General features: G+C 40.3%; 1 protein-coding gene across 3 annotated transcripts in view; it reads left to right on the top strand.

Moving 5' to 3' along the window:
* The first annotated feature begins 406 nt into the window (after positions 1-406).
* gab2 (GRB2-associated binding protein 2) overlaps positions 407-19,400 on the top strand; it is a 285,446-nt gene continuing 266,452 nt past the window's right edge. Inside the window, exons 1-2 of one of the 3 annotated variants that reach the window (XM_072263292.1) lie at positions 407-817; positions 1,383-1,535. In XM_072263292.1, the coding sequence (XP_072119393.1) occupies positions 1,464-1,535 (72 nt within the window). In that variant the 5' untranslated portion in view covers positions 407-817; positions 1,383-1,463. Of the gene's footprint in view, positions 818-916; positions 1,536-19,400 lie in introns of those variants that run through there. The other 2 variants (XM_072263291.1, XM_072263293.1) reach the window with 2 other exon arrangements.

Raw genomic sequence — 19,400 nt, 5'->3', positions numbered from 1 at the left:
TCTCCAAATTCCTACGTGATACAAGTGGTCTGAAAATATATTTCTGTTCAGCTTCAAACGGTCTACTATAAAACAAAAATTCAAAGGAAGCAACACTTCTGAATAAAAATGTTGTCCAGTGCAATTTTTCGCATTTTATTGTGTAAACGCTGCAGCTTATTGCCGATTACGTGCGGGTAGAAATTCTGCTCCGGAGATTTACCAGGTGATAATTCCTGAAACACTATTCCCAAAAATATCCAGTAACTTTATTGAAAGTGGCGCTTTTATGAGATCATCGAATGCAGATTTTCCGAGTAACCATAAAGATCGCGATGACAAGAAGTATGCACGTTGCAAATGTGATTTGAGAGCCGCGCCGCTCCCACTGCTCCAAGTCTCCGTACAAGGAAATGGTTGAGATACCCGATTTGCTTTCCAATAACTCCTGCAAAGAATGTGCGTGGCTGCGGATAACAACTGTTCTCATGTTGAATAACCACCAAACCGAATTTAATCTGCTTCAGCTCGTGTTAATTGGTCACTAGGGTGGTAGCAGAGAGCCGCTGGTGCGAATCAGGAACATCTCAAAATAGACGCTGCTGTAAACTTCAGAATGAGGAATTTTGTTTAAAGATTATCTGCTTTCAAAATAAAAACCTGCTAATTCATTTTCTGCAAAATGACTGGATCTGGCTGCGGTAACCACTTGGGAAAATGTTCCGCAGAAATGTAGGGTCTTTCGACCTTATCAGAAAATGGAACAAGAATATCACAGTAATGTTTACAAGCGTAATTCTGTATCCCAACACAACTTGGTTAACTACGCCCCTTAAAGGTTAGTCTGAGCCAAAGGGAAATAAGAGTTTTAAAAATAAAATTCGGTGTACTGTACTGTCTAAATTGGGAATTGCTAGGACATATAAACCGTCAAGCTTTCATGTGTTGTACTTAGAATGATTTGGTCAGTTGTGCGTTATTGGCCAATAATTCTGGTTTGACAACCTCCGCGTCTGTTTGTTTGAAATGTCAATGGGATTTGTGCTTTAAATTACTTAAAACAGCAGACTAACTCCACTGGCTTGAAGCCCGGACACTGCGGTGGCAATCGCCCTCTGCTGGTTCTCTATTTGAGATATATAAGGCTGTCATGTTCAATGATTTTATTCTAAGAAAACAAAAATATTTCGCTAACAGTTAACAGAATAGTTGGTGTATTTCCGTACCAAACATTAGAAAGTGGAGTTCGCCTTTAAGAGCGGGATAGACGGGGGCGTGGCTCAACCCGAAACAATCGCTCTGCTCTCTACTTCCTACATGAGCCCGGCATCTGGGGCAAAGGAGTCTAGGGTTTGCCTTCGGTGGCGTTTAACGGAGTGCTTATCTGCTGTTTCACTGGGCAGCTTGCGATCTGAGGAGAAGACTGTCAACGTCTCCCTGAATGTGAGCGCACCGTCCGTCCCTGCGATATAGCCGCTGCCAAGATGAGCGGAGGAGAAGTGGTTTGCTGCGGCTGGTTAAGAAAATCCCCGCCAGAAAAGAAGTTGAGGCGATATGTGAGTAAGAAAGATTTTCCAGTGCGTTTCCAAGTGCCGGCAATTTCGGAACATAAATGCGTTAATGTAAGATGTCCTCACTCTTTGATGTATGCCGAATGGCATCCGATCAAACAAGAACAAGTTCCTAGGAGCCGATACTGTAATAGCATTCAAGGACAAGCTGGATACAAAAATATCATAAACACTAACTGGGGTTTGTTTTAGTTGTCATAATTGTGCATCTAGACCACCAAAGGTAAACAATAAAATCGATACTAATTTCGACTGAATTTTCGAGGCATATGGATTTCAAAAGTAGAAACCATATGTAAACAGCTCTTATTGTCCGGTTCCAACTGTCGTTCGACAGAAGACGGGACAATACAAAATGACTTGGTCTTGAAATAGTATGGGCTTGTCAACATTGGACACCTGTTTTGTTTCCAGGTGCAGGGTACAGTAATTTCCATTTGGTCTCCACAAAGCTTCGGTTGACTCAGTATTTTGGGTATTAATATCAATGGCCCTATTCTAGAAGGTTGTCGTGTGTTATAGGGAAATTCAAAAAGATGAGGGACGTTTGAATATATTTGCGGAATTCATTCCAAAATCCTCAAGACGGAGACAGTTAACCATAAAATGAGAAGAGGAGCTGCGCTTAAGTCGGATATTTTTGGTTGCATTAAATTTGAACAAGTCGTTGTCCTTTGTGCGGCTAAAGCCTATTTCTGTAAATGAACTTTTAATTATTCCCATGCAAATACATTGCTACAGCTTTTACCCTGATGTTAAACAGTGTTTGGTTTATTCGAATCATGTTACTGTTTCTATCACGTCTCAATTCTGGTACTAGGTCCCTTGCAAAGACTTCCGTATAATATTGTAAGCAACACACATCAAAGTTGCTGGTGAACGCAACCATTGTGTTTTTTTTCCAAGTCTCGCACGTTGACTTTCAGCTGTTTTCTCGCGCTAGGATTGCAATTTATCTGATCAGGCCCCTCTCCAAAAACAATCTTCAGTTGTCTCGGCGCCAAGCAATCTCAATAAACGTTGTACTTCAACTGTTTTCTGTTTTAATTCCTGGCTGTGCCAGATGCAGAGGACTGTCGTCAATTTTACACTCGAAGCCTCCTCGAAATGAAAGGTGGCTTCTTCTTTCTTGGACTTTTGGTTACTGTTGCAGTACCGGATTACAAATATGCAAAAATTGAATGTGGTCCACTTCAATCTGATACAGACGTTGTAATACCAATCACTGCCGTGCATGAGTTCGAACCTGCAATCGGGAATAGACTTCACTAACCAAAGTTGCTGGTGAACGCAGCAGGCCAGGCAGCATCTCTAGGAAGAGGTACAGTCGACGTTTCAGGCCCAGACCCTTCGTCAGGACTAACTGAACGAAGAGTTAGAGATTTGAAAGTGGGAGGGGGAGATCCAATATGATAGGAGAAGACAGGAGGGGGAGGGATGGAGCCAAGAGCTGGACGGGTGATTGGCAAAGGGGACCCCGTCAACTGTACCTCTTCCTAGAGATGCTGCCTGGCCTGCTGCGTTCACCAGCAACTTTGATGTGTGTTGCTTGAATTTCCAGCATCTGCAGAATTCCTGTTGTTATAGACCTCACTAATATCAGAGAAGCTGTTGAGCAGCCCAATCAGAAACTAGGGTTTTTTTTCTCCCTCTGCAAGAAGACATTCTGGTCATTCTTGCTTACTGGTGACTGTTTATAGAACAAAATTGGCAGTTTCTTAACAACAGATTGTTTTCCCCTATTGAAAGTGATTTATGTATGGTAGGTTCGAAAAAGGAGTGTGTGTAATGACTTTATTTCAAAGAAGGTTAAAATTATGTCAGGTTTGGATGGAAGATGTGGGCAAATGTTATGTGAATGCTGTACAATTTGGGCATAGTTCTAGCTAGGTCTAGAAAAGATGCATTCTAAAGTCCGCCATTTCTAATCCATGATAGTTTATTTTGTTTTTCAAATGTTTCTTCCAATATTTATGATTTAAGATTGTTTGCAGTTTACTTCCCCAGAATAATAATGTTCCTCCTATGACATGGGCTATGTGACTAACATTCCCAGCACGTTGTCTTACAACGCATGCAAAATGCTGGAGGAACTCAGCAGGTCAGGAAGCATCCATGAAAGTGAACAGTCGATTGCTTCAGACCAAGCCCCTTCTTCAGGACCGGAAAGAAAGGGGGAAGATGCCAGAATAAGAGGGTGGGGAGAAAGGAATCAGGACAAGCTAGAAGGTGATGGGTAAAGATAGATGGGTGGGAAGGGTAAGAGTCTGCAGAGAAAGGAATCTGATAGGAAAGGAGAGTGGACCATAGGAGAAAGGGAAGGAGGAGAGGACCCAGAGGGAGGTGAGAAGAAGTAAGAGGCCAGAGTGTGGAATAGATGGGGGGGGGGGTTTAACCAGATAGAGAAATCGATATTTATGCCATCAGACCGGAGGCTATCCAGGCGGAATTTAAGGTGTTGCTCCATCACCCTGAGGGAAGGCCTCATCATGGCAGAGGAGACCATGTCAGAGCGGGAATGAGAATCGAAATTACTGTAAAATGTTTGGCCACCATGAGGTTCCACTTTTGGCAGATGGAAGCAAGATGTGTTTGGTGGTAGGAGCCCTTTGGAGGTGGCAGGTGTCATGGAAAATTATGTGTTGGATGTGGAGGCTCATAGGGTGGTGGGTAAGAACAAGAGGATCCCTGTCTCTGTTAAAATGGTGGGAAGATGGGATGAGTGTTGATGTTCAGGAAATGGAGGAGATTCCTCCGGCTGCCTGATCTGCTGGAGTTCCTGCCACAATTGTATGTTTTGCAGAAGGAATTCTGTCTTTTCGTTTACTTTTTTAAATAAAAAAATTAAGGTGTATCTGATAAGTATTTAAGTGAAGTGTTCATGCCTCTGCCTCATGCTCCAAATGTTATTCCAAAGAACGGCTTTTCTAACCACACATTTAAGTTGTAAATTTAATGTTTGTTTCTTTGCTCCCACCTTTAAAACTTTGTTTCGTAGTTGACACTTCCATCTTGTTCCATCTGCCCATCATCCCTCCCTTAACTCGTTCCACCTATCTCTTACCAACCTTTCTCCCTAATCTCCATCTCTCTCCTTCCCACGTGATTCCATCTGTCTAATTTTTTAATTTGTTTTCACCTATCACTTACCAGCATCTGTCTTGCCACTTCCCACTTTTGTACACTGGCTATCTTCTTTCTACTCTGTGCTGATGTAGGGTCCAAACCCAAAACGTCAATTATCTATTTTCCTCCACAGATTGCTGCTCATGTAGGGTGACAACCCAAAATGTAAATTGTCCCTGTCCCTCCACAGACTGTTGCTTCTTCACCCATGGACTTTTTCCAGCAGTTTATTTGTTCTGGTTTCATTTTCCAGCATGTGCAGTCTTTTATTTCTCCCGGAAAACATTCCTTCCTTTATGCATCTTAAGTTCTCTAGCTTCTCTTTCAGCCACTTCTTCAATCTCCATTTGCTTTACAAATTCTCATCACAGCTTGACAATTGAATAGAATCACCTTTGTCACAATTGTAATGCTCTATATGATACCAAATTTATTTTATTTCCCAAAACAAGATGTCTGCTGCTTGTCCTACCCTCTCTAAAATCTTTATACCTGTCTAAATCACTTCCAGTCTGCCTTTTTTTTGATTTCAAGCTATCCTTCAATTTAAATCCTCCTTGTCCAAAGGTATGCCACATTTTCTCACCACCCTTGGTCTCAATACCTCTTCAAAATGTAATTTGGTGGCTTATCTTTTATCTGCACCATAATATCCACTTATTTGGTTCTGTGCCATTTTACATTTGCTGATACAATTGTGAAGTAAAGTGGGACAGATAAATGGAAGTTGTTATTTAAGCCTGTCACACTCATTGTGCCAGACAGAGTTTGTTTTTTCAGCTAGCCATGATCTTGCCCACAGTTTTGATCAATATGAGTCTGATATTTCTGCTTTATCTCCCCTCACAAGTGTTCTTATGATCTTTTATATTCCCTTCACATTCATTTTGGCAGCAGAGCGTTCAGCTAACTGTAAGCTCTTTTTTGGTTTTTCCTTATTGTTGTCCTGACAAAGGGTCTTGGTCCAAAATAGTGAGTCTTTTATTCATTTTCTTAGACTCAGCAGGTCAGGCAGAATTCCTCCAGCATTTTGTGTGTGTGTTACTCTGGATTTGAAGCATCTACAGAATCACTTGTTTGTATCCCTCTTTCTGGCTTCTGATTAGTTGCTAGTATTAATTGCTTTTAGTCAACCATTATTTTCCCAATCCTCTTGTGTCTTTATTTAATTCTTAGCAATTTTATTTGAGTCTATGTGAATTTAGGATGTGGCTTGTCTTTTATACCTGTCTGTTTGCAAAGTTCAATTTGTATGTGACTGAGGTAGCTCTACCAAGTGAACATAGATTTATCATGTCGCCATGGGATAAACCCATTAATTCCAGACAAAACTTTGTGGCACCAGACATGTCAGCTTTCCCCAAAGCATTACCTTTGTAATTTGTCACAGAATGTGAGAAGCAGTTTGATCCTATTTTTTGAGGCACCTGAGTATTTGTAAATGACTTGAGACTGGTATTTCCTCAGAAGTTAGTCAAATCTTTTTCCATTCTTTTTCTGTGATGACTCATTCAGTTGCCTGCCTTACAACCATAAGCAATTCTCAAGCAAATAATTGCCAAATGTCTCAAAGTAGCTGTGGCTAAATGATAAACCATCTAATGTTTTGTCATCTGACATCTATTATATCTTTTTAAAAAATATCAAACATTTAGATTCAGAATCAGATTTATTATCACCGGCATGTGTTGTGAAATTTGTTCAATGCAATACATAATATAGAAGGAAAGAAACAAAATAAAATAATAAATAAATAAGTAAATCAATTACAGTACTGCATATGTATATTGAATAGATTAAAAATCATGCAAAAAAAAAGCAGAAATAATACAGATTTTAAAAGTGAGGTAGTGTCCAAGGGTTCAATGTCCATTTAGGAACTGGATGGCAGGGGGAAGAAGCTGTTTCTGAATCGCTGAGTGTGTGCCTTCAGGCTTCTGTATCTCCTACCTGATGATAACAGTGAGAAGAGGGCATGGCCTGGGTGCTGGAGGTCCTTAATAATGGACGATGCCTTTCTGAGGCACTGATCCTTGAAGGTGCCCTAGGTACTTTGTAGGCTAATACCTAAGATGGAGCCAACTAAATTTACAGCCCTCTGCAGCTTCTTTCAGTCCTATGCAGTAGCACCCCCCTCCCATACTAGACAGTGATGCAGCCTGTCAGAATGTTCTCCATGATACATTTATAGAAGTTTTTGAGTGTATTTGTTGACATACCAAATCTCTTCAAACTTATAATGAAGTATAGCTGCTGTCTTGCCTTCTTTATAACTGCATTGATATGTTGGGACCAAGTTAGATTATCAGATATCTTGTGATAAGACTTAAAAATTGCAGTCAGCAGTTGTTCTAAGATTTTACTGAATAAATTTAGGTCTGTCTTAATTCTTCCTCTTCAGTTGATATCAAAGCATATATTGAATGCAATAATTTGACAAAATGCATAAGTTTCCTTACTCTCAAAGATTTCACTTTTGTTTTTGATTTGTACTGTACCCTTTTTCTGTCAAAAGCATTATTCCCAAAAGTGTTGTAACTTTTCTAGTATAGAATTAGACATTTTATCCTCAAATGAGAGCAACTTTGTTTAAAATTTATATGGATCGGTATGGTATTTTCACATAAATTTAAGAAGGCTTTATCTCACCCGCAGATCTTGATCAGCAAGCACAGTGTTTGTATCATAGACAAGCAACCAAATCTGAAATGCCTTCCTTTAATAGTGCAATTTACACAATGTTGAACTGGATAGGTAGGTACTTGAATGAGCAAGGCAGGCTGGAATGATTGTTGGCATCATACCCGGGCCATGCTCCTTTCTCACTGCTGCCACCAGATAGAAGGTACGAGAGCCTCGGGACCCGTACCACCAGGTTCAAAACCAGTTGCCACCTCAGAATCATCAGGCTCTTGAACAAAAGGGGATAACTACATTCATTTGCCCATCCATTGAGATAATCCCACAACCAATTACTGTATCTCACTTTAAGGACTCTTTATCTTGTTATTATTTATTTATTGCTATTTACTTATATATGCATTTGCACAGTTTGTTGTCTTCTGCACTCTAGTTGATCTTTGATTCTATTATAGTTACTATTCTATAGATTAGGTGAGTACGCCTGCAGGAAAATGAAATTAATCTCAGGGTTGTATATGACAAGATATATGTACTTTGAAAATGAACTTGAACATGGGCTGAAGTCTGTTGTTATTACTCTGACTCTAAAGTGGAGTGTTTAATATTTCAGTAATAATTGAGAAATCATGTAATGAATTGTTTGATTAAGTATTCTTTATTTACAATTCATTGTGGGTTATATGTAAAAGTAAGTGAATGACATGCGTCATTAAACCACTATGCCAGTAAGCCCCTCACTTAAAAGAAGGGAAAGAAAATTAAGTAGGCAGCTCCTGTGTTTTTCTTTTGATTAGCTTCTGGAGTTACAAAACATAACAGTGGCGACAAGGAAGTCTTAAAACGAACCTGAGATGACGACCTACCTGTTGAAGTGCAGCACATTTTCTTTGGAATGGGGAAAGAGATGATTGAATTTTTTTTAAAGCAAGCAGAAAAAGACCAAATTAACAAGTAACAAGTACAGCTACAGGTTCATAAACTGAGTACAGAGTAGGGAAAATAAATTTAGAAAAACTGAAATGGCTGGCTACATCAGAAAGATAGATGCATTCGATTGCACAACAGATGTATACTGGATGATGTATACTGAATGAATTGAACAGTATTTTGAAGCAAATGAAATAGCCAATTGAAAAATGAGTTCCGGTGTTGCTGAGTGCAGTGGGTAGAAAAGCATACAGTTTGCTTAGAAGTTTAACTGCTCCATCCAAACCAGCCAAAGTTAGCTTTCCAGATATTGTGATTGTAATGCAGAAAGAGTTAGAACCGAAATCATTGTTGATTGCAGAACACTTTAGGTTTCAGAAGCAGAATCAAAAGGAAGGGGAGTCCATTTCAGCATACATGGCTGAATTGAAGAAATTGCAATGCCCAAACACAAACCTACCTGACTGAACAAAATAGTGTGACTGTTGTGGCAGGGGCTGTCATATACCAGACGAAGCAACACACACAAAATGCTGGAGGAACTCAGCAGGCCAGATAGCATCTATGGAAAAAAAGTACAGTCAACGTTTTGGGCCGAGACCCAATTAAAGGAAGTGATGATGTCGGACACTGTACTCACATATTATGATCTACGTCGCCCAGTAAAGCTGACCTGTGACGCCTTGCCTTATGGTATAGGTGCAGTCATGACACATGTTATGAGTGATGAAAGTGAATGCACCATGGACTTTATATCACATTCCCTAACCGCTACAGAGAAAAATTATGACGGGTTGACAGAAGCCTTGAGTCTGGTTTGGAGTGTAAAACACTTCAACCAGTACTTTTATGGGAGAGAGTTTACCCTCATTACTGATCGTCAGTCACTAGTGGCCATTTTCAATCCACACAAGATGTTCAACCAACAGTAGCAGCACAAATGCAGAGATGGACTCTATTTCTTGGAGGACGCCATTACAAGATTGAATTCAAGATATCAATTGATCATGGAAATGCTGATGGATTGTTCTGTTTGCTCTGGGAAAAGAAAATGCCTGAATAGTTGAGAAATAAAGACACACCTTTTGATGTATTCTCCCTATTGCAAATTGAAAGTCTCCCTATTATGGCAGAGATGACCCAAAGGGAAACTAGAAAAGACCCCACACTGTGTCAGATCTACATGGCAACCCATAATGGCCGGAATGTGCAGCAGAAATTGGAGATCCCCCATTTTTATCACTGCTGGGATGAACTAGACTTTGATGGGCGTCATCTTATGTGGAGATTGAGAGTCGTTGTATCATCTAAGCTGAGAGCTAAAGTGCTGGAGGAGCTAAATTCTAGTCGTCTAGATGTGGTCAAAATGAAAGTTTTGTCTGTTTGCCTGGGATTGATCAGTTCGAGCAGCTTGCTGTTTGGGATGCCAGTACATCCAAAGATCTTGGGCAGCAGGGCATTATAGTGGTCAGCACAACACTTTACAGTACAGGTGACCCGGGTTCATTACTCGCCACTGCCTGTCAGGAGTTTGTACGTTCTTCCTGTGACCACGTGGGTTTCCTCTGGGTGCTGCGGTTTCCTCCCACATTCCAACGGCATACTGGTTAGTACATTATTTAGTACTGGTTAGTAGGTTATTTCGTCATTGCAAATTGTCCTGTGATTGGGCTTGGATTAAATCAGGGGATTGCTGGGCAGCACGGCTCGAAGGGCCAGAAAGGCCTATTCTGCACTGTATCTCAATAAATAAATAGATAGATAAGAGCAGTGCCTCTCCATCCTTGGGAATGGCCTGCCTTGCTCTGGCAAGGGACTCGTAGATTTTGCCGGACCATTCATCTGTACAAATTTCTTGGTAGTCATGGGTGCAGCCGCAAGAAAATCTGCAGATGCTGGAATTCCAAAGCAACACAAATGCTGGTGGAGCTCAGCAGGTCAGGCAGCATCTATGGTAAAGAGTAAACAGACAATCTTTCAGGCCGAGACACTTCCTAAGGAGGTGAGGAGGGAGGGGGAGAAATACAAGTTGGCAGGCGATAGGTGAAACCAGGGGGAGGGGGTGAAGTAAAGAGCTGGGAAGTTGGTGAAAGAATAGAGGGCTGGAAAAGGGGGAACCTGATAGGGAGAGGACAGAGGCCATGGAGAAAGGGAAGGGAGGGGAGCACCTGAGGGAGGTGATAAGTGGGTTAGAAGATGAGGTGAGGAAGGGAAACAGGAATTGGGAATGGTGAAGTAGAGGAAGGGGACTATTACCAGAATTTCGAGAAATCAACGTTCATGCCATCAGGTTGGTGGAACCTACCAGACAGGATATAAGTTGTTGCTCCTCGAACCTGAGTGTAGCCTCATCATGGCAGTAGAGAAGGTCATGGACTGACGTGTCAGAATAGGGAATGGGAAGTAGAACTGAAATATATCGATATTAGGAAATCCCGCTTTTAGTGGACCGAAGGTGCTCGACAAATGCCCTCCCAATCTGCATTTTGCCTCACCAATATACAGGAAGCCACACGTGGAGCACCAGATTCCCAATGGCCTCCACTGCAGTCTCGCACACTGATGTGTTGAGAAGCCTCTTCATGAGGACTAATTTTCTAGAATGCTTGGCAAGTGACAATGTGCCACAGTTACAGCAATTCCTGAAAATGAATGGAATAAGACACATTACGTCTGCATCATACCACCCAGCTACAAATGGCCTGGCAGCAAGGGTTGTCCAGAGTATAAATAAAGAACTGCACTGAATCAGAAGCTTACCAATTTCCTCTTTGCATATTGCAATGCAGCACATTCCCCAGCTAACAACTCACCAGCTGTGCTGTTCCAGGATCCTCCCTTGCGTTTACACTTGGATCTTCTCAAACCCAGTCAAAAGTTGAGACAAATCAAGGGCTCGTTAAACAAGGAAGTTAGATGCTCCACTCCTGGACAAGCAGTCCTGGTGAGTGACTGTAGAAATAATCAAAAGGGGACACTTGGAAAGATTAAGGACAGAACTGGATCACTCTCCTGCACAATGGAGGTTGTGACGGAGGTTGTGACTGATGTTGTCTGAAGATGACACATCAGTCAGTTGAGAGCAGAGTCAATTGTTAGAGGAAAAAGGTGCCCAGGGCTGTCAGAACCAATTCCTGCAGTCCCAGAGTCAATTCCTACGATTACCAGAGACTGGAGAGCAATGTATTACATGTTTGAGTTGAGATGCATTCTATATTGAGTTGCAGTTTACTCCCCTCCTTGCTTTGGTATAGTGTATTTAATATTTAAGTAATATTTGTGTAATATAAATATATTTGATTAAGCATTCTTTGTTTTAGATAATTCATTATGGGTTGTGGGTAAGAAGTACATGAATGGCATGTGCCATTACACCATCACTTAATATGTATACGCCTCACTAAAAACGGGGAAAGAAAATATCCTGGCTGCTACATTTTTCTTTCAATTAGTTTCTGGAGTAACAAAGCATAAAATTAAGTACTTAAGGAAATGTATGTACTTAAATACGTGTGTGTGTGTATATATACATACACACACACACACACACACACACACACACACACACACACACACACGCATACATATTTAAGTATATACATTTCCTTAAGTACTTAATTTTATGTTTTGTTACTCCAGAAACTATATATAACATGCAAACAAATTGGAGTTGTATTTCGGAAGGACTGTGGTATCACTTGGACTTTAGAGCTGTGCTGTTAAATTTGAAAAAGAATTTCATTTTGGAGAACACTGATGTCTTGGGCCACGGTGGATTTATAGCTGGACAATGTTTCAGTGAATTCAGTTTTGGAAGTGGAGAGACTCTTCAAGCATGAAGTCATCCAGAGATATCATTTTCTTCTTTTTAAGGGCCAGTATGGCTGTTCTGCAGCCTCAGTACAAAGTTTCATAGATAATAAATCCTCATACATTCTCTGTCTAAGAATTGCAATTTCATCAGGAGCTGGACAGCATTTTTGGCTCTTGTTCTGTGCTGTTAAACAAATTGACTTTCTATCCAAGTATTAATGATGCAAACAAGAAAAAATCTGCAGATACTGGAAATCTGAGCAACACACACAAAATGCTGGAGGAACTCAGCAGGCCAGGCAGCGTCAATGAAAAAGAGTACTATCGACGTTTTGGGCCGAGACCATTCGACAGGACTGGAGAAAAAAAGCTGAGGAGTAGATTTGAAAGATAGGGGAGAGGGGAGAGAAATGCCAGGCAGCAGGTGAAACCTGGAGGGGGAGGGATGAAACAAAGAGCTAGGAAGTAGATTGGTGTAAGAGACAGAAGTCCATGGAAGAAAGGAAAAGGGAGGGGGGAGGAGCACCAGAGGGAGGCAATGGGCGGGCAAGGAGACAACATGAGAGAGGGACAAGGGGATGGGATATGGTGAGGGGGGGTGGTTGTGGAGACATTACTGGAAGTTTGAGAAATCAATGTTCATGCCATCAGGTTGGAGGCTACCCAAACAGAATATAAGGTGGTGTTCCTCCAACCTAAGTGTAGCCTTATCCCGGAGGTGGAGGAGGCCATGGATGGACATATCAGAATGGGATGTGGCATTAAAATGGGTGGCCACTGGGAAATCCCGCGTTCTGGTGGACGGAGCATAGATGCTCGGTGAAGTGGTCTGCCAATCTACGTCGGGTCTCACCGATATACAAGTGGCCACACCAGGAGTACTGGCCGCAGTATATGATTCCAAAGGACTCATGGGTGAAGCGTCACCTTACCTGGAAGGACTGTTTGAGGCTGTGAATGGTAGTGAAAGAGGTGGTGTAGAGGCAGATATAGCACTTGTTCCACTTGCAAGGATGAGTGCCAGCAGGGAGACCAGTTGGTGGGGGGGAAGGGAATGAATGGACAAGGGAGTCGTGTAGGGAGCAATCCCCCTGCAGAAAGCAGAAAGTTGGGGGTGGAAGAGGTGTTTGGTGGTGGGATCCAGTTGGAGGTGGAGGAAATTTCAGAGAATTATGTGCTGGACGCGGAAGCTGTTGGGGTGGTAGGTGAGGACAAGAGGAACCCTATCCCTGCTAGCATGGCAGGAGGGTGGGGTAAGAGCAGACATGCGTGAAGTGGAAGAGATTAATAATGCAATTTTGTATCCATTTAAGGATCAAGGATCAAGGTGATAGGCAAAAGGGATACGAAAGGATCATGGGACAGGAGGTCCGGCAAGAAAGACACATTCTTTCTCTCACTCTCCTTTTTCTCCCTCTGTCCCTCTGAATATACCCCCTGCCCATCCTCTGGGTCCCCCCCCCCCCTTGTCTTTCTTCCCGGACCTCCTGTCCCATGATCCTCTCGTATCCCTTTTGCTTATCACCTGTCCAGCTCTTGACTCCATCCTTCCCCCTCCTGTCTTCTCCTATCATTTTGGATCTCCCTCTCCCCCTCCAACTTTCAAATCCCTTACTCACTCTTCCTTCAGTTAGTCCTGACGAAGGGTCTCGGCCTGAAACGTCCACTGCACCTCTTCCTAGAGATGCTGCCTGGCCTGCTGCGTTCACCAGCAACTTTTATTTGTGTAGAGTGGATGTGATGTGCCAAAGGGCTGTTTCTCTGCTATACAACTCTCACTCTATAAACTTGAGAGTATTGCTTAACCAGTGTAACAGTTAATAGCAAGTAATCACCTGAGTTTTTCTTTTAGAAGAGTTCTGATTACCTGCTAGTGATGGTAAAATGAACACATGGAAGGGACAGAAGAAAGTAAGCTTTTATTGTCTGGTACCAGAACGAATGGTTGAAAGACATCCATTAATGGAACTTCTCAAGCTGTACTGAGCCATTGCCCAAGAAATATTTTTTTGCTGTTAAAGATCTTGATAAAATGAAGTGGTTTTACTTCCCAGAAATATGCTGAATCCAAGCTGTTGCCAACAGTCCCATTCTTAGGCCAAATACTAATGGTTAGTCTTGCTTGGCTTCCACATCCTGAAATTCTGTGATCAGGTCCAGACACCAGGACATCTTGGGCAGTGCTGTGCTGAGGCCCCATCTCTGAGCTGCCTTGATAGAGGTGAAGTTGAGAATGGTGCCTTTAAATATCTGACTTCCAAAAGCATTGTCTTCAGATGAAAAGCACTGTAAACCAAGTAAAATAAAAGTATACTTAAAGTTAAATAAATTATTTCAATAATATTAGAACTATTAATGTAAATACAATGAACTCCAATTAATTGGGAGATATTGGGACCAGTACGTTTTGGCTCAGTTAAGAGACTGCTCCAATTAACTGAAGTTTCATAGTAAAAAAGACTAACTACCATTTAACTAAGTAACAATTAAAATGAAATATAGAACAAATTAGAACACTTCCAATAAATCTATAGTACTATAACACTGCATTTATTCCTAATAGTTATTGACGAAGGAATTCATCCATTGTATGCTGCTGTTTTTTTTTTGATTAACTAAATGAAAATTGAAAGTAAATCAGTGCAGACATCTAGTGCAGATAATGGACGGTGTTATCTACCTACTTTCTTGACTTTTTTTTGTCTCACATAAGCAGTTGCCTCAATTAACCAATGGCCCAATTAACCAGAGTCTGTTCTGTATACTGTATCCAATCATTAAGAAATATGAAATGTTTTATTACTAGCTTGAAAAGGCTTTAAGAACACATAGGAGAATTTGTACAAGCAGGTCTTTTGTATTCTGGAAGCCACTATACATTAAAATGTTGATAGACTGATTGTAAGCTTTTCCAATGTAATTTGTATGAACAGAATAGAAAGCCCTGTTTGGGGGTTAGTGGGAGTGGGAAATTTACTGTCAGCGTATTTTTCAGGTTTCTAAAGATAATTGTAAATGCTAAGAATTTTAGAATTGAAAGAAACATTCAGGCCATGGCTGGTATCTCTAGTGCTGAGGGATTTGATATGTCACCAAAGACTTTAGCAAGTTTCTACAGATGTACCGTGGAGAGCATTCTAACAGGTTGCACCACCATCTGGTATCGAGGGGCAAATGCACAGGTTTGGAAAAAGCTGCAGAGGAGTGTAAACTCAGCCAGCTTCATCAGGGTCACTAGCTTCCCCAGTGATGAGAAATCTTCAAAAGAAAATGCCTTAAAAAGGTACCATCCATCATTAAGGGCCCCCATCACCCAGAAAATGCTCTTATTACTACAATTAGAGAGGTAGTACAGGGGCCTGAAGACACACAAGCAATGTTTTAGGAACAGCTTCTTCCCCTCCATCACCAGATTTCTGAAAAAACAATAAACCAACCCATGACCTCTACCTCATATTTTTGTTCTCCTTTTACAATACTTATTTTTCTAATATTTCTAAAATTTATAGATTTTTAAAATATATTGCACTGTACTACAGATGCAAAACAACAAACTTCCCGACCTCCATGTCCGCAAAAATAAACCTAATTTTGATTTGAAATGGAGAATTAATTTACATTTAGTTACCCCACTTATTTAAGTGGGGATTCTTAGCCCATTGAATAAGAAAGGCAAGTTTATATTTCCAATTATTTGGGCCATCAGTTAATCGGGGCCGTCACTTATTTTGGACAACTCTTAAAGAAAAAAAACTAACAGAAAATAGCCAGCATTTCCTTTATTTATTTGGAACACTATGCTATTTAATTGCGGCAGGATTGCCAAACATTTACTCACTAGCGTCAGTCTCGTGCACTTGCCTGGCCTTTAGTCATTACGACATACTTAGTGAACAATTCTTAAAATAGTGCCATTTGTGCGTGTTGGTGTTCAAAAGACAACAGTGATTTTTGTCACTGATAGCTGGTGAGAAATAAGCAGTAAGACTATCTGGAATTGCCTTACTCACTGTTGTTTCGAGCATTCAGGCTTGGAAATGCGGAAATCACTGAATGAAAATGAAATGATTTCACTACTTCAACAAGTTAGGAACTATGAAGAATTTGAAGCTATCAACAATCATCATGAATGTTAGAATCAAAGTGAATATTTGGAGGATGCATTTATGAAAACCATTGTATTGAAGTCACTCCATTTTCTGCACTTTGTGCCTGGGCTGATTTTATTCATATACAAAATATCAAGAGAACACAGCAGCATAATGTAATTTTATAGTATTGTTCTGTTCTATTTTGTTCTCCATTTAATTTAAATAAATAATTTGTTACTCAGTTAAATGGTAGTTTATCTTTTTGTTTTAAATATACCTTTTAACTACTTCCATAAAATTTTGACTTATTGGGGCAGCCGGTTAATTGGGCCAAAATGTAGTGGATCTGATGTGTTCCAACTGCAGTAACTGGAATCCACTGTATTCCATTAGTTATGGGTAGTGATAAGGTGATTCTTGAAGGGCATAATTGCCATCGGCTTGTAAACAGTGATATAATACTGCGTACAATAGAATGTGTTTCTGACTTGTGGCAAAATTGGCTTATAGAGAGATATCAAGAATAGAATCCTTGTGTAACCCAAGGACTACCTGTATTTAAAAATTTTCACTGCAAAATGTTTTGAAAATATCACATTTTCATGGTATAAATTACTAAAATACAATTGTGGTTTAATCTCTCAGGCCTTTAAATGCTAACTTCATCTGTTGATATTCATTCTCTTGACTAGTCTGAATTTTATGCCCTTTAAAAAAATCATGATTATAAATTGTTTGCTATGTCAGCCTTTTCATTAATTAAGTGTACATCCAAATTATCTCTGAAATAATTAAAAAATTGATCAGTTTTAGTATTTGCTAGAGATGAGAAATTTGCAACATGGTTGACTGGCTGGTAACACCAGAGAAGCAGCAAGGTACGGAGATGAATTGTGGTGCCTGACACTAGTAAAATTAAATCATGTGTGTGAGAATGCCGCACCCTTGAGCAAATTTAGTTGCAGTGATTGGGAAAAGTGCTCGTAGAATCCAAGTCTTTTGTGTTCTTTTCTTCTTGATATCCATTGAGTCATGGCAAGGTGTGCAGAAAATTTGAAGGTTTACGAGAAGATGTATTTCATGGTCAGTTACGTCAGCCTTTGAAATGTTATTTTAACTTGGCTGATGAGTTTTCTTTTTGGCAAATCTAACTTGCTTAATGTCCTTTGCTATGAGTTTAGAGGTCATGTTTACTGATTAGACACCTGAAAAGCTAGGCTGTAGCTGATCAGTGCAAAGTAGAATTGGTGACAAGAACAATATAATGATGCACCCGGAAGTAATCTCACTAGCCAGGTTTGATGTTCAGTAGCATCGACATCAACATTTTAAAGCAGGGGTTCCCAAGCTTTTCTATACCATGGACCCCAGGTTGGGAACCCCTGTTCTAAAGGATCTTTATTAAGGAAAGTACTTGCATAAATGTCGGAACTATGCTGTTTCCTGCAATGAGTAGCTTGGATCCTGACTCCCCAAGGGTTTTCTGTCATGTACAAACAAGGCCATTGTCAAGTTGATGAGATGCACCCACTTGCCAGTATGGCTGCAGCTACAACACTTTAAAAAGCTTGATCTCATGTGAAAGGGAATAGTCCAACTGAACAACAGGCTATCCATACTATGAAATGCCTGTTTCTCCCACAGTTGTTCAAGGAGCCATACTTTATCAAGACAATTCTGTCAGTCTACTGTTGTCTTGTGGGCCACTGCAGTTCAGTGACTGAACCCTTTTTTAAAGACAGCTAGAGATGAGTGATAAATACTTTTTCCAAAGACAGGAAAAAGTTGTGTTACATTCTCAAAATGTTGTTTCTGATAAATTTTATTCATTTTAAAATGTTTGTTCCAGCCAAATCATTGAATGTGGTCCATAAATGAAATTTCATTTGATTTCATTAAATTTATAATTTTATCAATTCTTAAAATAATAAAATATTCACAAAATACTGGAGGAACTCACTAGGTCAAGCAGCATCTATGAAAATGAATAAACAGTTGACATTTTGGGCCAAGACCTTTCTTCAGGACTGGAAAAGAAAAGGGAAGACGTCAAAACATTTAATACTTTTAGTAAGTTTTTCTTCCTGCTTCAGGTTTTCTTCAGTGCCTTGGTGTTAATGTCATTAATTTGTTAGGAACTATTGTTTTTCATTAAAATGGGTGGTGTAACCAGGGCATTGAGCTGTGTACAATTAGGAGCAAGCCTTGCAGTCTCTCAAGTGCTGATGTAATTATTGGCCCTATCTCCATTTTTCGGTGCTCACCATAACAGTTATCTGTAGTCCAAAAACCACTACCTACTCATAGAGAAAATATTCCTCACCACATTCTTAATTAGCCATCCTTTTCTCTTAAGCCTATGCTCCAGTTCCATATTCCCCCAAACAGGAAAAACATGCTTGAGACATAGACACAATAAATCCTTTCAGGAATCTGTATATTTCAAAGGATTTTCATTCATTGTTTTAAATTCTAGAGATTATTGATGCAAATTACTCAAAAGATAACTGCTTCCCCCAACTAAGTTAGCTTTTTCATTGCCTTCTAAAGCAAGTGCATCCATCCTTAAAATAAGTATAATTCTGGATATGGAACTACAGATGTAGAAATGCCAAAGCTTTATAAATATGTGGCAAAGGCCAGCTTTTCATTTACTCTGCCAATTGAAGTAGGATCCTAATACCCCTTGGAGTAGCAACATTGATTAGCCTGCTGACCTCATTTAGACTGTCTGTAATGTATTCCATTTGTCAGAACTTGGCTCACCTATTTAACCTGTCTATGCAATAGCTTTGAACAATGAATTTCTCTCTGTCCCAAACTAGGGTTAGCACACGAGGGGTGATTGATAAGTTTGTGGCCTAAGGCAGAAGGAGTCAATTTCAGAAAACCTAGAGCAGTTATTTTTCAACATAGTCCCCTCCTGCATTTACACACCTAGTCCAGCAGTCATGGAGTATACAGATCTTGGACCTCCAGAAAGTGCCCACAGCAGGGGTGATTGATAAGTTTGTGGCCTAAGGTAGAACGAGATGAGTTATACAGCTCTCGTTACACGCACATGCAGTTCAACTTTTTCAGTGATTATGCAGAAAATTTGAAGTTAATAACTCATCTCCTTCTACCTTAGGCCACGAACTTATCAATCACCCCTGATGAGTTATTAACCTCAAAGAGCAGATGTGCGTGAAATGGGAGAGATGCGTTTGAGAGCAGAGCAAATGTAGGAGGGGACTATGTTGTAAAATAA

Source organism: Mobula birostris, chromosome 7, assembly GCF_030028105.1.
Source record: "Mobula birostris isolate sMobBir1 chromosome 7, sMobBir1.hap1, whole genome shotgun sequence".
Lineage (NCBI taxonomy): Eukaryota > Metazoa > Chordata > Chondrichthyes > Myliobatiformes > Myliobatidae > Mobula > Mobula birostris.
Note: the sequence above shows the minus strand (reverse complement) of the source record. Positions and strands in the feature narration are given on the sequence as shown.